This window comes from Fusarium flagelliforme, assembly GCF_020744385.1.
Source record: "Fusarium flagelliforme strain FIESC 12 MPI-CAGE-AA-0113 chromosome Unknown B0J16scaffold_5, whole genome shotgun sequence".
NCBI lineage: Eukaryota > Fungi > Ascomycota > Sordariomycetes > Hypocreales > Nectriaceae > Fusarium > Fusarium flagelliforme.
The window spans coordinates 2734854-2751844 of record NW_025763507.1 but is presented as its reverse complement, the minus strand read 5'-3'; the positions used below and the strand labels follow the sequence as shown (position 1 = coordinate 2751844).

Here is a 16991-nt window from a genome sequence, read left to right as displayed (position 1 = left end):
TAACGTTATTAACCCATTTGGATATTGCATGTCAACCGTGTATACGTAATGATTTCGACATTGCCAGTTCTTACTCTAGAATAATATTTGCTCCTTGTTTGCCAAGCTTGGTCCTAAATCTTCAGCGAACCCCTCACAAAGGTCATTGTTACATCCGCTCACGTTACAATAGCAACATCCCCCGCACTTCCAGCCGAGTTCACCTTCTGTTCTCGCCCAAGATCGACAAACAAGATAACCGGAAATACGATGTGAACCACCATTATAATGACAGACAAAAGCCGCCTGTTCAATTAAACCGTTTCTTCTCTCCATCCACAGTGTGACGCCATGGTGAGCAAAAGCTATCTGGCGGCAGCTGCCCTGCTAGCATCACCCTTTCTGGCACGCGCACAAGATCTTATTCCTCCCATCCTCGAAACAGCAGACGTCCTCATACAAGTGATCTGGTCCGTCGAAGAAAGTCAGAAGATAATTTACATCGACGATGATTTCGCGTCTGTCTCCGATGATGATGGTTTGACGCTCATCCCGCCTACCGCACTTGACTTTGCGACTACGTTTCGCGATGACATTAATGAGATCACGGGCCTGAACTGGACTCTGAAACAAACGGGGAGAGTTCCGGCTGATGCCACTGGTATTTCACTGGGTGCCTACACAGGCGAATCATCCGACTTCGTATACGCCGACGGAAAGTCTACTTCGGAGGGTTATGAGATATCGGTCAACTCCTCTCGCATCACCATCGGCGGAAACGGTGCTCGTGGCATGTGGTGGGGTACCAGGACTCTTCTCCAACTTCTTCTCGCCGGCAATGGAACTATCACGGCGGCTGAAGGGAGGGATGCGCCAGCTTACCCCACAAGAGGATATATGCTTGACGCAGGACGCAAATGGTATTCCAAAGATTTTCTCAAAGAGCTGTGCAGTTATGCGTCTTTCTTCAAGATGAACGAGTTTCACTACCATCTCAGTGACAACTACCCGCTGAACCGTGGGAAGAATGAGACTTGGCAGGATGTTTATTCCCATTTCTCGCTGCTACCCGAGGATAAAGAGTTGCGGGGTATCCTTCATGGTCGAGAGAACGAGACTTTGTCGAGGGAGGATTTTGACGGTCTTCAGAAGCACTGCGCTTCAAGAGGTGTCACCGTTATCCCGAAGATCGAAGCACCAGGACATTCGTTGTATCTCACTAAGTGGAAACCAGAGCTTGCACTCCCCAAGAAGGACTTGTTGAACCTTACTCATCCTGATACCCTGCCGACAGTACAGAGTATCTGGGAAGAGTTCCTCCCATGGTTCAAAACGAAGGAAGTCCATATTGGCGCAGATGAGTACGATGCCGAACTAGCGGATGACTACATCACATTCGTCAACAAGATGAGTCGCTTCATCAACTCCACATCCGACAAACGAAGTCGAATCTGGGGTACACATGAGCCGTCCAAGAGAAACCAGACTATCGACAAAGACGTGATTATCCAGCACTGGCAGTATGGTCAGTCAGATCCTGTACAGCTCGTCAAGGATGGCTACGATGTGATCAACTCAGAGGACTGGTGGGCCTATACAAGTTTGAAGAACGACCACATGCCGATTCTGCCTGCAAGATATCCTCAGTTCTTCAATGAAAGCCGTATCTTCAACTTTGCAGATGAGGATGACTGGCAGTGGACACCTGCTGATTTTAACCCTTTCAACACCAGTATGCAACTTGAGGATGACGAGTCACGGCTGAAGGGTGCTACACTGGCAGCATGGAATGACAACGGTCCTGATGCCTCGACTCAATTGGAAGCTTATTACTCTATGCGCCGTGGCATCGCCTTGGTCGGAGCTCGTGCATGGAGCGGAGGCCGTGGACCCCAGCTGCTCAACGAGACAACGGATACAAGCATTGACTTCTATTCCCCTCGGGCGCCAGCTCAGAACCTCGACCGCACTTTGTCACTATCCGACAACAATGGAACTTTGCTGTCGTGGTCTCGCTCAAGCAGTGAAGGCGAGAAGGTAGAACTCGGCCACGGAAGCAAAGGCATGAATTACACCCTTACCCTTTCCATCGACGGGCCCTTCACCTTGTCAGGCCCGGACAACTCTTTGTCGCTAGACAAGAGCGGGAATCTTGTTTTTGAGGCCGATGGGTGGGAGTACCCTCTCCGTCAAGTCAGTGAGGAAGACGCACTAGAACTTGACTCCGGCCATCCTGGTCGCATTTGGGTCAACGCCTCATCATCCACACATAAGCCTGTGAAGCTGTCGGTTCCAGCTGAGATTACTTTGGTGACAGATGTTCTTCACGGCACGGTCGCTTTCGTTGATTCGGAACTGAGAGGAAGATTCGAGGTATTTGTTTATGGTGGTCGGAACACGCAGTTCAGCTGGAGTCAAATGGCATTTGTTGCACCGTTGGATGAAGTTAAAGGTGAAGTCACCCACTTGACTTTGAATGGATCTGCTACTTTCTCTGGGAGTAACACAGGGAGACCTTCCCAACTTCCAAATGGAAATGGGGCTCCCACTGTACCTTTACCTGGCTTGGCCACCATGGTCCTGATGGCAACAGCCGTCATACTTGTATGTCAATAGTGTAGGAAGAAACACGAATGATCAAAGAGAACATTCGGCCGATTTTAGCTTGAGGAAAACTGGACTTATAGACTTTAGACAACTTAGGATTGACATTAGGTCAAAGGGAATAAACAGGCAGAATTATAGTCTAAAGTTGACAAAATGAGCGGGATGGCTTCTTCTATTTAGATACTTGTCTTTGCTAGGCACCTACTCAAAACATGACACTGAGGGCAAGTAGCATGGACAGGGTGATTATGCTCTCCTGCTACTTCTCACTGTTTACTAACTTTCACTCCGGCAACTACCTCCGTCCCCTTTCCGCTGCTGTCACTGTGACTTTTATGATCGATAGTACGTGAGCAATGCGTATGATTTTATTTTCCCGTCATGGATCTCCCGTCTCCCTAAGCATATGTGATCTTGTACGATGTTCAGTGACCCTTGAATGATGGCCCATGCTATATTAATCCTGCACATAGTCGACTTGGTTTCTCTGTAGAACTAGGATGGAGAAGTGATCCCTGATGTCAAACTTATCTCTCTCTTCCATATCACTCTCCCAGTCGAAGCTCAAACCGTGCGTGTTGCAGTAGATTTCTTGCAACCTGAAATAGAATAGACTCACAAAATAGTCGAAGAAATCCAGAAGAGCGCTTCCTTCAACAAGACGTATTGAACACCTTCGCCACCTTTGCCAATGTTGAAGTGGTATTTCAATGTACTCTCCATCGCAACCATGAAACGTGGGCCCGATAGGAGGATATCGAGAAGCCCATTTCGCATGCCTGTCGATGATCTTGGTCTTGTAGTCGATTCTCTCACTCACTTTGTGGTAGAGTAACTCAATCACAAAGTTCAGCGAGCCAGAAAGGTTCTCGTCAGGGGAATCCCAGGGCTGTTCGGCGAGAGCTTCGTTCCAAGACGGATTGAACTCAACCGCCATGTTTTCAGGTCGAAATCCCCAGGCCCAACCATGACGGTCTGGGAATTCCCAATCATCGGTGGTAATACAGAATATATCGCGGTAAAGATCAACGATTTGGCGCCAGTGTTCGTGGTGGATCCTTGAGGATAACATAAGGAATCCCCAATCATCATCATCTTTTTCTTCTGACCAACTATGGTATCGGATGAGGTTGTTTTCTTCTTCTGAGCAGCATAGCCCCTTCTCATGATCGTTTGTCGGTGTGGGCAGTTTTCTCCACTGCTTGAAAACAACCTCTCTTGATTCTCGGCAAGTCGTCCAAAGACCAGCGTCCCAAAGATACATTGATCTGTTCTTTGGCTTTGATTCATCCCAGTTGTAGCTCAGCGGAGACATCACCCCATTTGAAACATCGGCCACGTAGTGAATTCCGCGACGTCTTGGGCAATGCTCAAGGCATGCTGCTTCCCATATCAGCAACCTAACCTCAAATGGCAAATTTGGAAATGGGTGGAAAGTGGTGCAGATCATCGTGGGGAGCGTGTTGACGAGTTGTCAAGGATTTCAACAACTAATGTGAGAAAGAAATGAATAAAGGCTAAACTTCAAGCGCGCAGGTTCATTTTATATAGCTCAACAAACCTTGTTTATTCGGAATGACTAAACTTACACACTTAAAGTTATTGAAATAAAACCATGTTTACATCTTGACTATATCCTACCTCTCAATCCTTTTGGCAATACACCTTGAGCAAGAATGTGGTTGGATCAAAGGGTTGCGGTTGTGGGACTATAATTAAACCAAGTACTGCTTTCTCTACCTTGTAGCCGCGTGAATATCAACTGGTTCGATATAGAGAACTTTAATAGACCTATCTAGCAGTAGAATTGCGCCTGAAACGAAGATTGAAGAAGGTCAACAAAGGAAAGACCCTGCACCTCAAGGGTTGCAATTGGCGAGGTGATGCCTATGAGAGATTGGTTGATCTGAACCGTACTACTAATATCCAACCCAGTGCAGGAGTAATAAGACAAATCTTAACTCGGAGAAATCCAAGAGAATGAGTTTTTTTCATGACTGGCCATGTTGATCTGCTTTTTCCTAACAACGCATGTCTCAAAGCTTCGATTTTGGTTTGGTAACAATTCCCACACACTTGATCTCAATGTTGGCGTTCATGGGTAAACTCTTGACAGCGACACATCTACAGGCCATAAGTATTAGTGTTCAATAAAATCCTCCAGGACAAGCGACTCACGTTCTAGCGGGCTTTAAATCTCCCCAGTACTCGGCATACACCTCGTTCATCTTGGCGTAATATTTCATGTCGGACAGATAAATGTTGACTTCCACCACGTAGTTGAGGCTGGACCCAGCCTCATCTAGGATGGCACCCAGGTTACGGATAATTTGACGCTACAATCTTTCTATTAGCTTTATTCAAGACTGATGCTGGATAGAGCCAACTTGCAGTATGAGCCTCAATGTCGCCGTCAATGATTTTGCCGGTCTCGGGATCCATGGCAACTCCACCCGAGGTAAAGACAAAGCCATTGGCGATAATGGCCTGGTTCATCAAATTCGACGGCACGGCCGGGGCCTTCTTGGCGGAAACAGGTGTTCGGGTCATGTTGTTTGTCGCTGCTTTCCAATGTTGGTTGATTGGCTGAGGTTCTTTATTCAGATGTTGATGTCGCTTTTGTCAGCGAGCCGATTGACGTTGATTGCGGGGTGTAGATCTGGCATCCGAAGCTCCGGCCGGAAAAGAAGCGGAATTGTTTGGGGGGCAACGCCTCTAGAAATTTCACTGGATATCTTCCACCCATTCTCCTACCATGTGCTTGATGGGATGGCCGACCAAGAGGCGTTGAACTTCGTGATGATAACACAATAGCTTTTTTTTTGTTCTTTTTCCAATGTGCCTTCCTTAACGCTTCGTCTGCAACATATCAGAGATCATCCATATATGCCATTTTTCTATTTTACGAAGGCGACCAAATAGACGTGAGGAGAGAGGTCTTATAGCAAATATGATTGTCAATTGGATGTTCCGTTGTTATGTACTTATCAACCAGTTTTCCGAAACCTGACAGATAGTCTTGAGAGACCCGGGTCATCCAATATGTAGAGATCCATATCCATATAACATTTAGAGTAAATTCTCATTTTTGAAGTGCTGATGAGATTTGCCTATTCCTTCGGACCCATTTCACCCCAGGTATTGTATATGTCGGTTGTAGCTCGCTAGTACTCAAGGTCAGATAAGGCTTTTCGATTTTCTCGGACGACAACCACACCTACACAATCTTGGAAAACCAGATACTTAGCAGGCGTTGCAACGATAGGTGAGTCTCCCACCACAGCATCGCTGTCCGTTGACACAAGGTGTAGTGCATGGAGTCTGTCTCTCTAGTAGCATCTTCACTCCTTCTTCAGGAACAGCCGAAGCAACAGTCGACGCGGCAAAGATAGAGAAGAGTGCAAGGTAAAACTTCATTATGAATTGTGGATAGAATATGGGTTTGAGACTGGTGGATGAGTGTTGTGGTCTATGAAATCCAATCCTTCAACCGTCTTATATAGCCGTGCTCAAAGGCCTATACAACCCAGATCTCGATCCTCAGCTCATTTCAAGAGATAAGAACTTCAGGTGACTAATAGCCTGAATCCTTCTTCCCATTGTAAACATGAATGTCTTGTCATACGTACTCCATGCAGTGCTACAAGCTTGCAAGCTCCATCGAGAGAATCCTTCGCATACTGATTACTGGTTCCCTGACCTGTCGATAGCTTTGTGCGGAGTTGCCAAGACTAGGCTTACAGGTAGGTAATTACCAAAGTTGCTATGATTGGTATTTGAAAATACCCTCCACTTATCGCTGACAACCTTTCACAAGTTTTTGTTAGGAGAATTCGAAACACTAAAAACACCTCAGAGTATCAGAAGAGTTGGCCCCCGAAAGCACCGGAGGTGAAATAATTCGTTCACGTCATGCCAGCTTAGGTAGACTAGCACTTCGGGGACAGATCTTCTGTTACCCGCCTGATACGATAGATCTAGGACCATTAGTATGGATTCCTCGGGTACTTTTCCTAGAAGGTCTGGGCTTGGCTTCGTTATATGAGTTCGTTCAAGGCTGGGTAAAAGGGTACTCGTTACAGGTTCACTACCAATTCCTTGGTTTGAACAGTGCACTAGAATATGAACTATACCCAAGGCTCAAATAACAAATTGGTCAATAAACAATAGTCCAGTGCTGGATAAACGACAACCAGCCACACTTTTTTTTCTTGCCCAAGTGTGCCTGCTTCCAGCTGTTCATAGTTCTTGCCAAACTACCTACGTAAGCATAGGTAGTCCAGCTCCTCAGGGAACTAAGAGGTACAAGCTCCTAATGAACCCTTTTCTTCAAACCCATGCTGCTCTATTTTGACCCAGCGTGTCTCGTATGGCAATATTGTATTCACCTCCAGTGATGCTACTGCCGTGCCCGTACCTGTCCTTTTGAGTATGTGCAGCCTGCCAAATGCGCCTTCCAGAATCTGTCATCTCAAAAGTCTAAAATAGAGGCAGGTGCAGGTTCAAAACGGAAAGTGCTCGGGCTGGGTCTATCCCATTATGTATTTCGAGGCTCACGGTCATGTTCTGTTTTCCTTTCTTCTTCTTCATCAACCCACATTCTCGGTAAGCCCCCAAACTATCCATATACGATGCGTCCGTATCGACATTTGGACTGTGCTGACCATCTGTCTTTATTTTCAGACCGTTATCGCACACTTTTGGTACGTCTAGACCTTTCTCCTAGGTATACTTGCTGGGTCCTATGAAGGCTAATCATCATCTTGAACAGCACACCGTTTCCAACAATGTACGTATCATTTTGGCTTTTAGCCTCTTGGCTTAGAGCATTGCTGATCGCCGTGTCTTTGCAACATTGCAGTGCCAATCCTTTTTTCACGTAAGTCCCCCTCAGTGCTTGTTTCATAACTGATTCTAACTGCTATGGCTGGCTTTGTAGTCCAATCTATCACCATGACCGTGAGCACAAACCCTTCCCCTATCTATAAATGCAGTTTGCTAACTTGCCTATGTAGAAACAACCCAAGAACAACGTAAGTTACTTCCATACCAAGACCTCTACTTGTACTAACATTGCAAAAGCAGACAAAGCCGCAGGCCGGCTCGCTCGCTGTAGGTCAACACAGGCAGGTTATCCAGAGCATCATGGCAATAGTACTGATACACCTTTCTCGATATAGGAAGCCGAGAAAAATGTTCAAGTGTGTATTTCTCACCTCCGTTTATTTCTGCTAACAACATAATAGTTTTGGAATGATTATATCATCGTATGAGCTATATTCTGCCCTGTCCTGACCCGTCGACCATGACAGCTGACCGTTGAAATTCATCTCAAACAGGCCAATAGAGAAAAAGAACTCGTGAGTAGTGACTCTCAGATGTTGACGTCGTGACATACTCAGGAATACTAACTTATTGTTTTCGCTATAGGCCGCCAAACGCAACATCGAGGTAAGCTCTGTGCTCCGTATACCTATATCCTGATCCTTTGACTAACCGTCTTTTCTAGAGGGGCCTGGAAAAGCTTGCCGTGAGAATTACACTTTCTCGTTGCGATGCCTTGGACATATACTAATCAGATCGGCATAAAAGGACTGGACACTGATCGAAGAAGTAAGTCACATTTACCTTACTACTGCCTGATAATTAATTGTTCTATAGGAACGGTCCAAGTAGGCCTTGGGCTAGGCCTAGGGCGAAGCCTTGATGTAAGTCTATTCCAAATATACTACTGTCGCACTACTAATATATATCCTAGGAAGAGCTCAAAAAAATAGTTAAGAAGAAGGTCGAGAGTGCTATAAATGCCAAAGAAGTAGGGCGTAGAGCCTGAACATTCAACCGTCCTTTAATGACCAGTGCTATCAGTGAACATCAAAACCCATGCCACATGAGCATCCAACTTAAATGTTCTATCTCTACAATGCAGGTCGTTCGGCGTGCTCTGGTGGTTTCTCCGATGCTGTGGAAAATGCGAGGGAAACGCGGAGGATGAAGCCAACTGGGACAATGGAGAGGGGGGCTGGAAAAATTAAACCGCACACTCTTTGGGGTTCGATGATTGACTGCGTTCTCCGCATTTCATTAATCAACAGGAAGGCTTCTATACTTGCAGTTTTCATCAATCTAATAGCGAAAGCCCATTGCCCGAGCATTTTTGGTCTCTATCGTATAGTAACAGCCAAGATGCTGCGACCAGCGACGCGGTGCCTTGGCCGACTGCGTCATCCCATCCTCTCACAAACCCAAAGGAATGCCTTCTCAACAACAAATACGCGTCATCTAATGAGCATGGCTGGTTTTACAGAGAATCAACTTATGGTCCGTGACGCGGTCGGTCAAATTTGTACAGAATTCCCAAACACGTACTGGCAAGAGCACGACCAGGATGAACAAGACCCGAAGGAGTTCCATGCTGCCCTTGCAAAGGCAGGTTGGCTTGGCATTGCTCTTCCTGAATCATTGGGAGGCTCTGGCCTGGGTATCTCAGAAGCGACGATGATGATGCAGACAATCACAGAGTCGGGCGCGGGTATGGCGGGAGCACAGTCTATACACGCAAATGTTTACGCGACGCAGCCACTTGCGAAGTTCGGTACGAAAGAACAGTTAGAAACAACCATTCCCAAGATCGTTTCGGGCGAATACCGCGTATGTTTTGGCGTTACCGAACCGAATGCAGGACTTGATACCCTTCGTCTAGAGACAATGGCAAAGCAAAACTCGGATGGGTCGTACAGCGTAACTGGGCAGAAGATCTGGATCACCTGTGCCCAAGTCGCTTCCAAGATGATCCTTCTCGCTCGAACCACATCATTAGAGCAAGTCAAGAAGCCCAGCGAAGGCCTCTCCCTCTTTTGCGTCGATCTAGACCGCAGCCAACCAGGTCTGGAAATGCGAAAGATCAAGAAGATGGGCGGTCGGGCAGTGGATGCGAACGAAGTGTTCTTCGACAACTATCACATACCATCAGCTTCACTAATTGGCCAACAAGACAAAGGCTTCAAAATGATCCTTCATGGAATGAATGCTGAACGCTGCCTGCTCGCCGGCGAAGCTCTTGGCCTCGGGTACGCAGCTCTGACGAAAGCAAGCGAATATGCCCGCGAACGCGTCGTCTTCAAGCGGCAGATTGGCATGAATCAGGCCATAGCTCACCCTCTCGCGGACGCATACATGAAGCTCGAGGGTGCTAAGCTGGCGACATATCATGCTGCGAAACTGTACGATCAGAGCAAAACAGATACGTCGATCAGACAAGACGACATAGGTATTGCTGCTAATAGTGCGAAGTATATGGCTGCAGAAGCAGCCTTCACTGCATGTGAAAGAGCGGTGTTGACCCACGGAGGTATGGGGTACGCTATGGAGTACGATGTTGAAAGGTGGTTTCGAGAATGCCTTGTCCCGAGAATCGCGCCTGTTAGTAGGGAGATGATATTGAACTACATTAGTGAGAAGGTGCTTGAGCTACCCAGGAGTTACTAACTTTTTACCATCACTCGGTGCAGATTAGGATGAGAGGTTTGAACTTGTCGACCAGGCCGCAGGGTGTCAGAAGAATTGATCGCCGAAAGCATAAGAGACGAAATAATCTGGTCACCTTATGCCGGCTTAGGCCAACATTTAGACTACTTTATTTCTGTAGCCAAAGCCTTAGAGAACATTTCTTCTGTTACCCACCTAGCCAGGTTAAATTTGGTAGATTACGAAATTGAGTGTCACGATGATAGAGATTCACGGCTAGTCAATAGCAGTGTACAGAGTGTACTCAAAAATATGGACTTTTACTATTTCCAACGTCTATGTATCCTCTATATTACACCAAAAGCAACAAACACCAAGGCCTATTCCTTAAGCCTCAATCTGAGACTTAACCCACTTTTCGAGACCACCGCGAGCAATGATCTCCTGCACGTTGGCGGGCAGCTCACCAACCTTCTGCTCCCATGAAGAACCATCCTTCTCAGTGATAACAACCTTGGAACGACGAACGTCCCAGAGAAGCTTCCAGCCGGTACGACGAGTCAGAGGCTTCTCGGAGTCGTTCTTGTATGTCTCGCGTAGACGCTCAACGAGACGGGGAACCTCGACACCCATGAGGGCGTTGTTGATGCTGTTACGGCTGAAAATGTTGCCAAAGCTGCCAGAAACAACGAGGGGGATCTTCTTAGCCAAAAGAGCGGTGGCGGCTTGCTCTCGGGAGCTGCCACAGCCAAAGTTGAAGCCTGTGACGAGGATGTCGCCGGCCTTGGCGACCTTACCGAACTCTGTGTCATAGTTCTCCATGCAGACCTCGGCCATCTTCTCCACTGAAACGTTGTCCTGGTATGTGTACTTGCCTAGTAGGTTGTTAGTGAGACCAATATTGTAATATGCTGACTTAACTCACCAGGGTAGATGCCATCGGTGTTGATGTTGTCACTGTCACAGAAAACAATCTCGCCCTCAACCTTCTCAGGGAAGCCAGGGAGAATCTCGGTCAAAGACTCCTCACCCTCAGCAGCGGGAGCAGCGGCTTTCTCACTAGCACCCTCCGAGTTCTCAGCAGCAGCGATCAAAGCGTCGGCTTCGTTGATGAGCTTGTCCAAAGCATCCTCGATGGACACGGCCTTGTCGGCGACAAAGTCACCGCTGCCCTCGCCAATGATGACCTTCTCAACACCCTCAGGCTTCTGGTACCATCCAGGGCCAGCGATCTTACCCGTGAGAGCACTAGCAGCAACAATCTCAGGGCTGGCAAGGTACGCCTTAGCAGAGGTGGAACCCATGCGTCCCTGTGATTCGTTAGCTTCGTCTTCCGTTGAACTGAAGGACGCAACATACCTTGAAGTTACGGTTACTGGCGCTAATTCCGACCTCACCAGGCTCAAGTAGACCGGTTCCGAGTCCGATGCAAGGTCCACAGCCTGCTGGTAGCACCTCAGCGCCAGCGTCACGCAGGACTTGCCAGTCACCAGCCTCCTCAGCGATCTCTTGTTCAGGGATTGAAGCCGCAGCAATGTAGAACTTGACACCAGGGGCGATCTTGGCCTCCTTGTTCTCCTTGGCAGCCTCGCGGAAGACACGGGCAGCAGCAGCGATATCGGAAGCTCGGGAGTTGGTGCAGGATACGAGGTAGGCCTTGTTGACGGGAATATCCTCAGCCTCAAGCTTCTTCAAGGGTGTGGCAATCTTGACAGAGTTGGGACCAGCGACAATGGGTGACAAAGTAGACAGGTTCAGGTAGAGCTCCTTGGCGTACTTAGCGCCGGGGTCAGCCTCCAGTCTGTTTTGATCCAACTCGTCGACGCGCTTGTGGTTGATGCGGTCCTTGGAAGAGCCACCGAACATGGCGTTGGTGGTAGCCTTGCCGCGGTACCAGGACACGAGCATATCGTCGACGGGGAAGACACCGGCGAGAGCACCCCACTCGGTGGTCATGTTGCTGATGGTCAGTCGGTCATCGATGGGTAGGCTCTCACCACCAGCGAACTCGACAGCGTGGTTCAAGACTTGATCATCACGGAAGAGACCGCAAAGAGCGATGATGACATCCTTTCCAGTAACACCAGGGGGGAGAATACCAGTGAAAGTAACCTTGGCGACAGGAGGGACTTGCCACCAGGTTTGTCCGGTAGCCCAGATCGAAGCGGCATCTGTGCGAACGACTGCGGTTCCTAGACAACCAATTCCACCATACATGTTGCTATGACTATCACTCGCGACAGAAACAGTTCCTGGCCAGGCATATCCTGTGGAGATGTCAGCATGCTGCTTATACCAGAGCATTGTATATTTTACCTTCTTCAACCATAATCTGGTGACCGATACCCCGACCGGCGGGGTAGTGCGTGACTCCATGCTTCTCGGCAAATTCGTTGATAAGAGAGTACTTCTTCAGGTTCGATTCCGATTTGTTTTGAACATCGTGATCCAGTGTAAACACTTTTTGCGAGTTAGTATTCGCCGCACCCTAATACAACACTAATCATTCCAACCATGGTTACACACCTAGCTGCTTGTTGTCGTGGACCTTGGTGGCGCCGATTTCGAGGAACTTCTTTGCGATAGGCCATGTGTTGTCGTGGCTCATGCAATGGTGAGGAGCGAGCGTAATGTAGTCTCCAGCCTTGATCTTCTTGCCGGGGGCGAGTCCAACAGCATACTGCTGAGCGATCTTTTCGACGAGGGTCTGGGGGTTCTCAACGGCGGGAGCCTGCTGGAACTGGAAAGCAGAAGGAGTAGGAGTGTTCTCGAGTTGGGAGTGGAAAGCATATTGTTGTCGAGGACTTGTCTTGTAGGTTCGGTACTGGGATGTGGCGAGAGCGAGAGATCGGGTGCGGGCTGTCAAGGCTCGTGCTTGTATCCGCGCGACGGCGACGGCATTGAGAGCGACAGCTCTTCTCTAGTAGAACAATGTAAGCCACAGGTCTTCAAGTCGAGGAGGAGGGGCAAGTTTCCAGGTCCCAGGCCGATTGTTGCGAGCGGACAGAAAGAAGACGGAGCATACATACAAGAGCAACCATTATGGACGATTAATTCAGTAACCAGGGACAAGAGACCATACCAGAAAGTCAATTCTGGACCGAGTAGGTGACAATGACAAGCGAGGATAATAAGAATGCGAGTTTTAGTTTTGGATTGGGGATAGCTTCATCTTTCTTCCGCGCAGCCGGCCTCGGAGATGGGTCATAAAAATTTCTGGGGAAACTGGACGGGATTTCAATATCAACGACATGATTGGTCGGAGATTGAATGCCCTGGCTCCCGGAACATGATCGCCTTCCGAAGGTGGAGAAGGCTTTGTCTGTCAGTAAATGCGGCGCTAGAAGCCGTTGACTTTGTCAATAATGCGACTGCTAATAATGTTTCAAAATGCAGAGATAAGAATATATTACAAGAGATACTTTATAGAAACTGACAATGATGCAAGTCTCGTGGTCGAGCTTCGGAACTGTCTGATGAATGCATTTGTGGCTGGTTTCTTGATCCCATTGAATAACGACCACTAAAAGTCTGCAAGCAATTGCTAGCAAAGGGAAGAAGAACCTCTATCAACTGACAAACTCCGATTTCACTTTGAATATAAATGTCTCAGACCCCTACAAAGTGCCGGACAATCCTTGAGTTGACCCATCATCATCTTATATGGCTTCCCCTCTCCCATACTCAAGCCCCGCATATCACTTACACTCACTCACAATGTCCTCAAGACTCCGCAATCTCAAAGCCACGGCCTCAGACGCAGCAACCCATTTACTAGAGACCTTTTCCAACAAGTCCACCATCCGCCGTCAACTAATAGATGCAAACCAACTACAAAAACTAGCTGTCACTCTCAACCGGCCTCAATTGAACGGTCGGGACGTCTCTGAGCAACCACCTGCTGAAGGAACGCCTGTGCCACCCGGCTATCATCTTGTATATTTCACACCAAATGGAACCGAGGCAGAACTAGGTGCCGATGGAAGTGATACGACATTCAATGCCTCGGCGCCTTTTACACGGAGGATGTGGGCTGGGGGTAAAATGACTTGGGCCAAGGACGTGTCACTTCGCGTAGGTGATTACGTCGAGGAAAGGACAAAACTTCTAAGCGCAACGCCTAAGAAGAGCCGGTCGGTTGGCGAAATGGTCCTCGTGGAAGTTGAGAAAGAGTTTTGGGGTCCCAAGGGTTTGGCATTAACAGATCGTCGCTCGTGGGTGTTTAGGCCTGAGATTGACCTCGAAGCTGTACACGAGGCGCCGAAGCCTCTTGAGAATATCATGCGAGGCCCATCTATTGTTAGGGACGTCGAATCTCAAGGCGAAGGTAGGCATCCCAGTACTATGGACAGACGGTGCTAACATACTCAGGTCATCCCACAAGGGAACTTCGTTGGTCGCCCGTCGGCCTCTTTAGATTTTCAGCATTGACGTTCAACGGACACATGATTCACTACAATCAGGCCTGGACTCAGAACGTCGAAGGTCATCCTGGCGAAGTCGTCCATGGGCCACTAAACCTCATCAATATCCTTGACTATTGGCGAGACGTCCACAGCAACGGCAATACCCCTCGAGGCGTTACATACAGGGCTCTATCACCGCTGTATGCTGGCCAGACATATAATATTCGAACTGAGGCAATTAAGGATATAGAAAATGGGAAAACTTGGGGCGTTCTCGTTGAGAGAGATGGAACGACGTGTATGAAGAGCGAGATCACTTCTTGACATAGACTTTGATTGCCGTAGCTATATGGCACTGGGGCGACAGAGATTTTATGCATGTAATGATTGGATCGGTGAGTAGGATTATAAAACGCCTGTAATGGTCCAACTCTATACAAGCGCCAACGTGTGCAGCCAACAACGATAAATGATACACATTTCCACCCCTCTAACCCAATCAACGCACCCCATTCACGCTAGAATACAAATGAATCCATAACTTTTTAAGCAAGAAGCATGCGAGAAGGATCCTCAATGAACTTCTTGACGGTGTTCAAGAAAGCAGAAGCCTCTCTGCCATCGATGAGACGGTGATCGTAGGTCAAGCTGATGTACATCATCTTACAGAGGTTAGTCGGACAAGTCATGATAGGCAGCGAGCGGGGAACTTACAGGTCGAATAACAGCCTCGCCGTTGATAGCAACGACCTCTTGGCGGATACCGTTCATGTTGAAGACAGCAGCCTGGGGGTAGTTGATGACGGGAGTTCCGAACATGGAACCGAAGATACCAGGGTTGCTGATGGAGAAGCTGCCGCCCTCCATATCCTCCATGGTAAGCTTACCATCGCGAGCCTACACGGATTAGCACTTTTGCAATGATACCCATCGACCACGGCAACTCACCTTCTTAGCAGCAGCAGCAACCGCGCGCTCTAGCTCGACAATGCTCATGGACTCAGTGTTCCTCAAAACGGGGGTGACAAGACCCTTGGGTGCTGAGACAGCAATGCTAACATCGACGTAATCGTGGTATGTGATGATCTCCTTCTCAGTGTCGATCTGGGCGTTAATCTGAGGAACCTTCTGGGCAGCCATGGTGGTGGCCTTTGTGAAAGCGCCCATGTATCCTAAACGCACGCCGTGCTCCTCAGCGACCTCCTCCTTGTACTTGGCTCGCCAGGCGATCAGGTTGGACATGTCGACTTCTTGAATGGTGGTGAGGGAAGCGGTAGTGTTCTGGGATTGCTTGAGACGGCCGGCAATGGTTCGTCGCATACGAGACATTTTCTCCTGCAATACTCGGTTAGTCATGCATTACGGCCGCATATCTGGAATACCTACAACTCGCTCGCCTCGGTTGGGGGCACCTGTGGTCTGGGCAGGAGCAGCGGCATTGGTCTCCTTGGGCGCAGGCTTTGACTCGGCAGGCTTTGAGGGCTTGGGAGGTTCCTCAGCAGGAGAAGGCTTCTTCTCCCCAGCCTTGGCGGGCTCCTCGGAAGGCTTGGATTCCTCCTTCTTAGGCTCCTCCTTGGCAGGTTTTGACTCCTCTCCTTCGGGCTTCTTAACGGAAGCAGCATCCTCTCCAGTCACGATACGCGCAAGGTCCTGTCCAACGACAACGGTATCGCCCTCCTCGGCAAAGTATTCGGCAATGGATCCGGGTTCGTTCGCGTTGACAAGAACGTCGATCTTGTCAGTCTCGATGCTGGCGATCTCTTCATCCTGCTCAACCTGCTCGCCAACCTTCTTGGCCAAGCTAGACAGTGTGCCTTCGGTGATAGACTCGGCCATGGGAGGCACAGAGACGATATATGAGCCATTGAGGAAGCCAGAGTTGCTGAAAAGACGTCGTTGAGGGTCGATGGCGCCGCGCTGGCAGAGGGTTGCGCTGTGGGAGAGAGCGCCGATCTGGACTCGAGAGACGGCAGCTCTTGATAGGCCGGAGAGGCCTGTAGCGGCCTTCATACGCAGTAATGAAGCCATTGTGAGAGTTTGTCGTGGACAAATTAACGGAGTGGTGATTGGAGATTGAAGAAATGGAGACGGGAAAGATCGTGGGGAACGAAAACAAGTTCTGAATTAAGCGGGCCGAGTTTCTGAGGGCATCGCACGGACTTGCAGTACCTTGGGAGCTATATTATACGAACGAATACCATTTAACGTCTACAAGGGTATAATACTAACGTTGCAGAATAGAGACAGAGTCTTCAAATGTTTGACAGCTTTACGATTAGCTATCAATTGCATGATCATGCTCAGCGCTGCATTGAAGCTAGCGGAGCCTTCAACTGGAGATATAGTACGTCACTTGAGCTGATTCAACTTCGTGATCCCAATTCGACATATGTTATCTGCGTACCTATAGCCTTACCTTAAAAGTTCTCACTACGTATAGTGCACTTAAGTGTCCTTTTTTCCCATCGAGCCAGACTACAGGGGCTCAAACGCCGGATATTAAAGACCGGTGGTGAAGTTGGAGATGAGCCC

At 48.5% G+C, this 16991-nt stretch overlaps 8 protein-coding genes across 8 annotated transcripts; 4 read left to right on the top strand and 4 right to left on the bottom strand.

The window, feature by feature from the left end:
• The first annotated feature begins 216 nt into the window (after positions 1 to 216).
• B0J16DRAFT_307457 (glycoside hydrolase superfamily) lies at positions 217 to 2828 on the top strand. The gene has a single exon (XM_046124826.1). It carries the CDS (start codon positions 331 to 333, stop codon positions 2593 to 2595), a length of 2265 nt encoding a protein of 754 aa, XP_045981596.1. The 5' UTR covers positions 217 to 330; the 3' UTR covers positions 2596 to 2828.
• A 215-nt stretch (positions 2829 to 3043) lies between these two features.
• Positions 3044 to 4036, bottom strand: B0J16DRAFT_401371 (uncharacterized protein; the record flags this gene model as incomplete). Its single annotated transcript, XM_046132570.1, has 1 exon — positions 3044 to 4036. The coding sequence occupies one exon, from the start codon at positions 4034 to 4036 to the stop codon at positions 3044 to 3046; it is 993 nt and encodes a 330-aa protein (XP_045981595.1).
• A 231-nt stretch (positions 4037 to 4267) lies between these two features.
• B0J16DRAFT_345491 (Endoribonuclease L-PSP/chorismate mutase-like protein) lies at positions 4268 to 5220 on the bottom strand. The gene is made up of 3 exons (XM_046128275.1): positions 4978 to 5220; positions 4765 to 4922; positions 4268 to 4710 (listed from the first exon to the last, which is right to left on the bottom strand). Exons 1-3 carry the CDS (start codon positions 5134 to 5136, stop codon positions 4623 to 4625), a joined length of 405 nt encoding a protein of 134 aa, XP_045981594.1. The 5' UTR covers positions 5137 to 5220; the 3' UTR covers positions 4268 to 4622.
• Positions 5221 to 7125: 1905 nt separating this feature from the next.
• B0J16DRAFT_321903 (uncharacterized protein) lies at positions 7126 to 8419 on the top strand (the record flags this gene model as incomplete). The annotated part of the gene is made up of 11 exons (XM_046125665.1): positions 7126 to 7191; positions 7313 to 7375; positions 7448 to 7465; positions 7602 to 7619; positions 7669 to 7698; positions 7767 to 7787; positions 7833 to 7853; positions 8017 to 8037; positions 8166 to 8199; positions 8248 to 8294; positions 8345 to 8419. The coding sequence occupies 11 exons, from the start codon at positions 7126 to 7128 to the stop codon at positions 8417 to 8419; spliced, it is 414 nt and encodes a 137-aa protein (XP_045981593.1).
• A 219-nt stretch (positions 8420 to 8638) lies between these two features.
• On the top strand, positions 8639 to 10206 carry B0J16DRAFT_345490 (acyl-CoA dehydrogenase/oxidase). Its single transcript, XM_046128274.1, has one exon. It carries the CDS (start codon positions 8644 to 8646, stop codon positions 10072 to 10074), a length of 1431 nt encoding a protein of 476 aa, XP_045981592.1. The 5' UTR covers positions 8639 to 8643; the 3' UTR covers positions 10075 to 10206.
• A 150-nt stretch (positions 10207 to 10356) lies between these two features.
• On the bottom strand, positions 10357 to 13237 carry B0J16DRAFT_289735 (mitochondrial Homoaconitase). Its single transcript, XM_046124218.1, has 6 exons — positions 13083 to 13237; positions 12580 to 12973; positions 12370 to 12513; positions 11413 to 12320; positions 10979 to 11363; positions 10357 to 10928 (listed from the first exon to the last, which is right to left on the bottom strand). Exons 1-6 carry the CDS (start codon positions 13092 to 13094, stop codon positions 10441 to 10443), a joined length of 2331 nt encoding a protein of 776 aa, XP_045981591.1. The 5' UTR covers positions 13095 to 13237; the 3' UTR covers positions 10357 to 10440.
• A 533-nt stretch (positions 13238 to 13770) lies between these two features.
• B0J16DRAFT_270448 (uncharacterized protein) lies at positions 13771 to 14783 on the top strand (the record flags this gene model as incomplete). Its single annotated transcript, XM_046123544.1, has 2 exons — positions 13771 to 14380; positions 14425 to 14783. The coding sequence occupies 2 exons, from the start codon at positions 13771 to 13773 to the stop codon at positions 14781 to 14783; spliced, it is 969 nt and encodes a 322-aa protein (XP_045981590.1).
• Positions 14784 to 14893: 110 nt separating this feature from the next.
• Positions 14894 to 16633, bottom strand: B0J16DRAFT_162651 (uncharacterized protein). The gene is made up of 4 exons (XM_046122234.1): positions 15846 to 16633; positions 15408 to 15794; positions 15174 to 15356; positions 14894 to 15121 (listed from the first exon to the last, which is right to left on the bottom strand). The coding sequence occupies exons 1-4, from the start codon at positions 16485 to 16487 to the stop codon at positions 15005 to 15007; spliced, it is 1329 nt and encodes a 442-aa protein (XP_045981589.1). The 5' UTR covers positions 16488 to 16633; the 3' UTR covers positions 14894 to 15004.
• Positions 16634 to 16991: the final 358 nt, after the last annotated feature.

Excerpts from the sequence above, each read along its gene's own strand:
- B0J16DRAFT_345490 (XM_046128274.1), top strand. The coding sequence starts at position 8,644 with ATGATTGACTGCGTTCTCCGCATTTCATTAATCAACAGGAAGGCTTCT.
- B0J16DRAFT_289735 (XM_046124218.1), bottom strand. Across the intron at positions 12,321-12,369 it reads CCAGATTATGGTTGAAGAAG|GATATGCCTGGCCAGGAACT; the intron begins GTAAAATATACA and ends ACATCTCCACAG. Across the intron at positions 10,929-10,978 it reads CACCGATGGCATCTACCCTG|GCAAGTACACATACCAGGAC; the intron begins GTGAGTTAAGTC and ends ACAACCTACTAG.
- B0J16DRAFT_307457 (XM_046124826.1), top strand. The coding sequence starts at position 331 with ATGGTGAGCAAAAGCTATCTGGCGGCAGCTGCCCTGCTAGCATCACCC.
- B0J16DRAFT_345491 (XM_046128275.1), bottom strand. The coding sequence starts at position 5,136 with ATGACCCGAACACCTGTTTCCGCCAAGAAGGCCCCGGCCGTGCCGTCG. Across the intron at positions 4,923-4,977 it reads GCGACATTGAGGCTCATACT|CGTCAAATTATCCGTAACCT; the intron begins GCAAGTTGGCTC and ends GAAAGATTGTAG. Across the intron at positions 4,711-4,764 it reads GATTTAAAGCCCGCTAGAAC|ATGTGTCGCTGTCAAGAGTT; the intron begins GTGAGTCGCTTG and ends TATGGCCTGTAG.
- B0J16DRAFT_162651 (XM_046122234.1), bottom strand. The coding sequence starts at position 16,487 with ATGGCTTCATTACTGCGTATGAAGGCCGCTACAGGCCTCTCCGGCCTA. Across the intron at positions 15,795-15,845 it reads CCAACCGAGGCGAGCGAGTT|GAGAAAATGTCTCGTATGCG; the intron begins GTAGGTATTCCA and ends CGAGTATTGCAG. Across the intron at positions 15,357-15,407 it reads TTGCTGCTGCTGCTAAGAAG|GCTCGCGATGGTAAGCTTAC; the intron begins GTGAGTTGCCGT and ends TAATCCGTGTAG.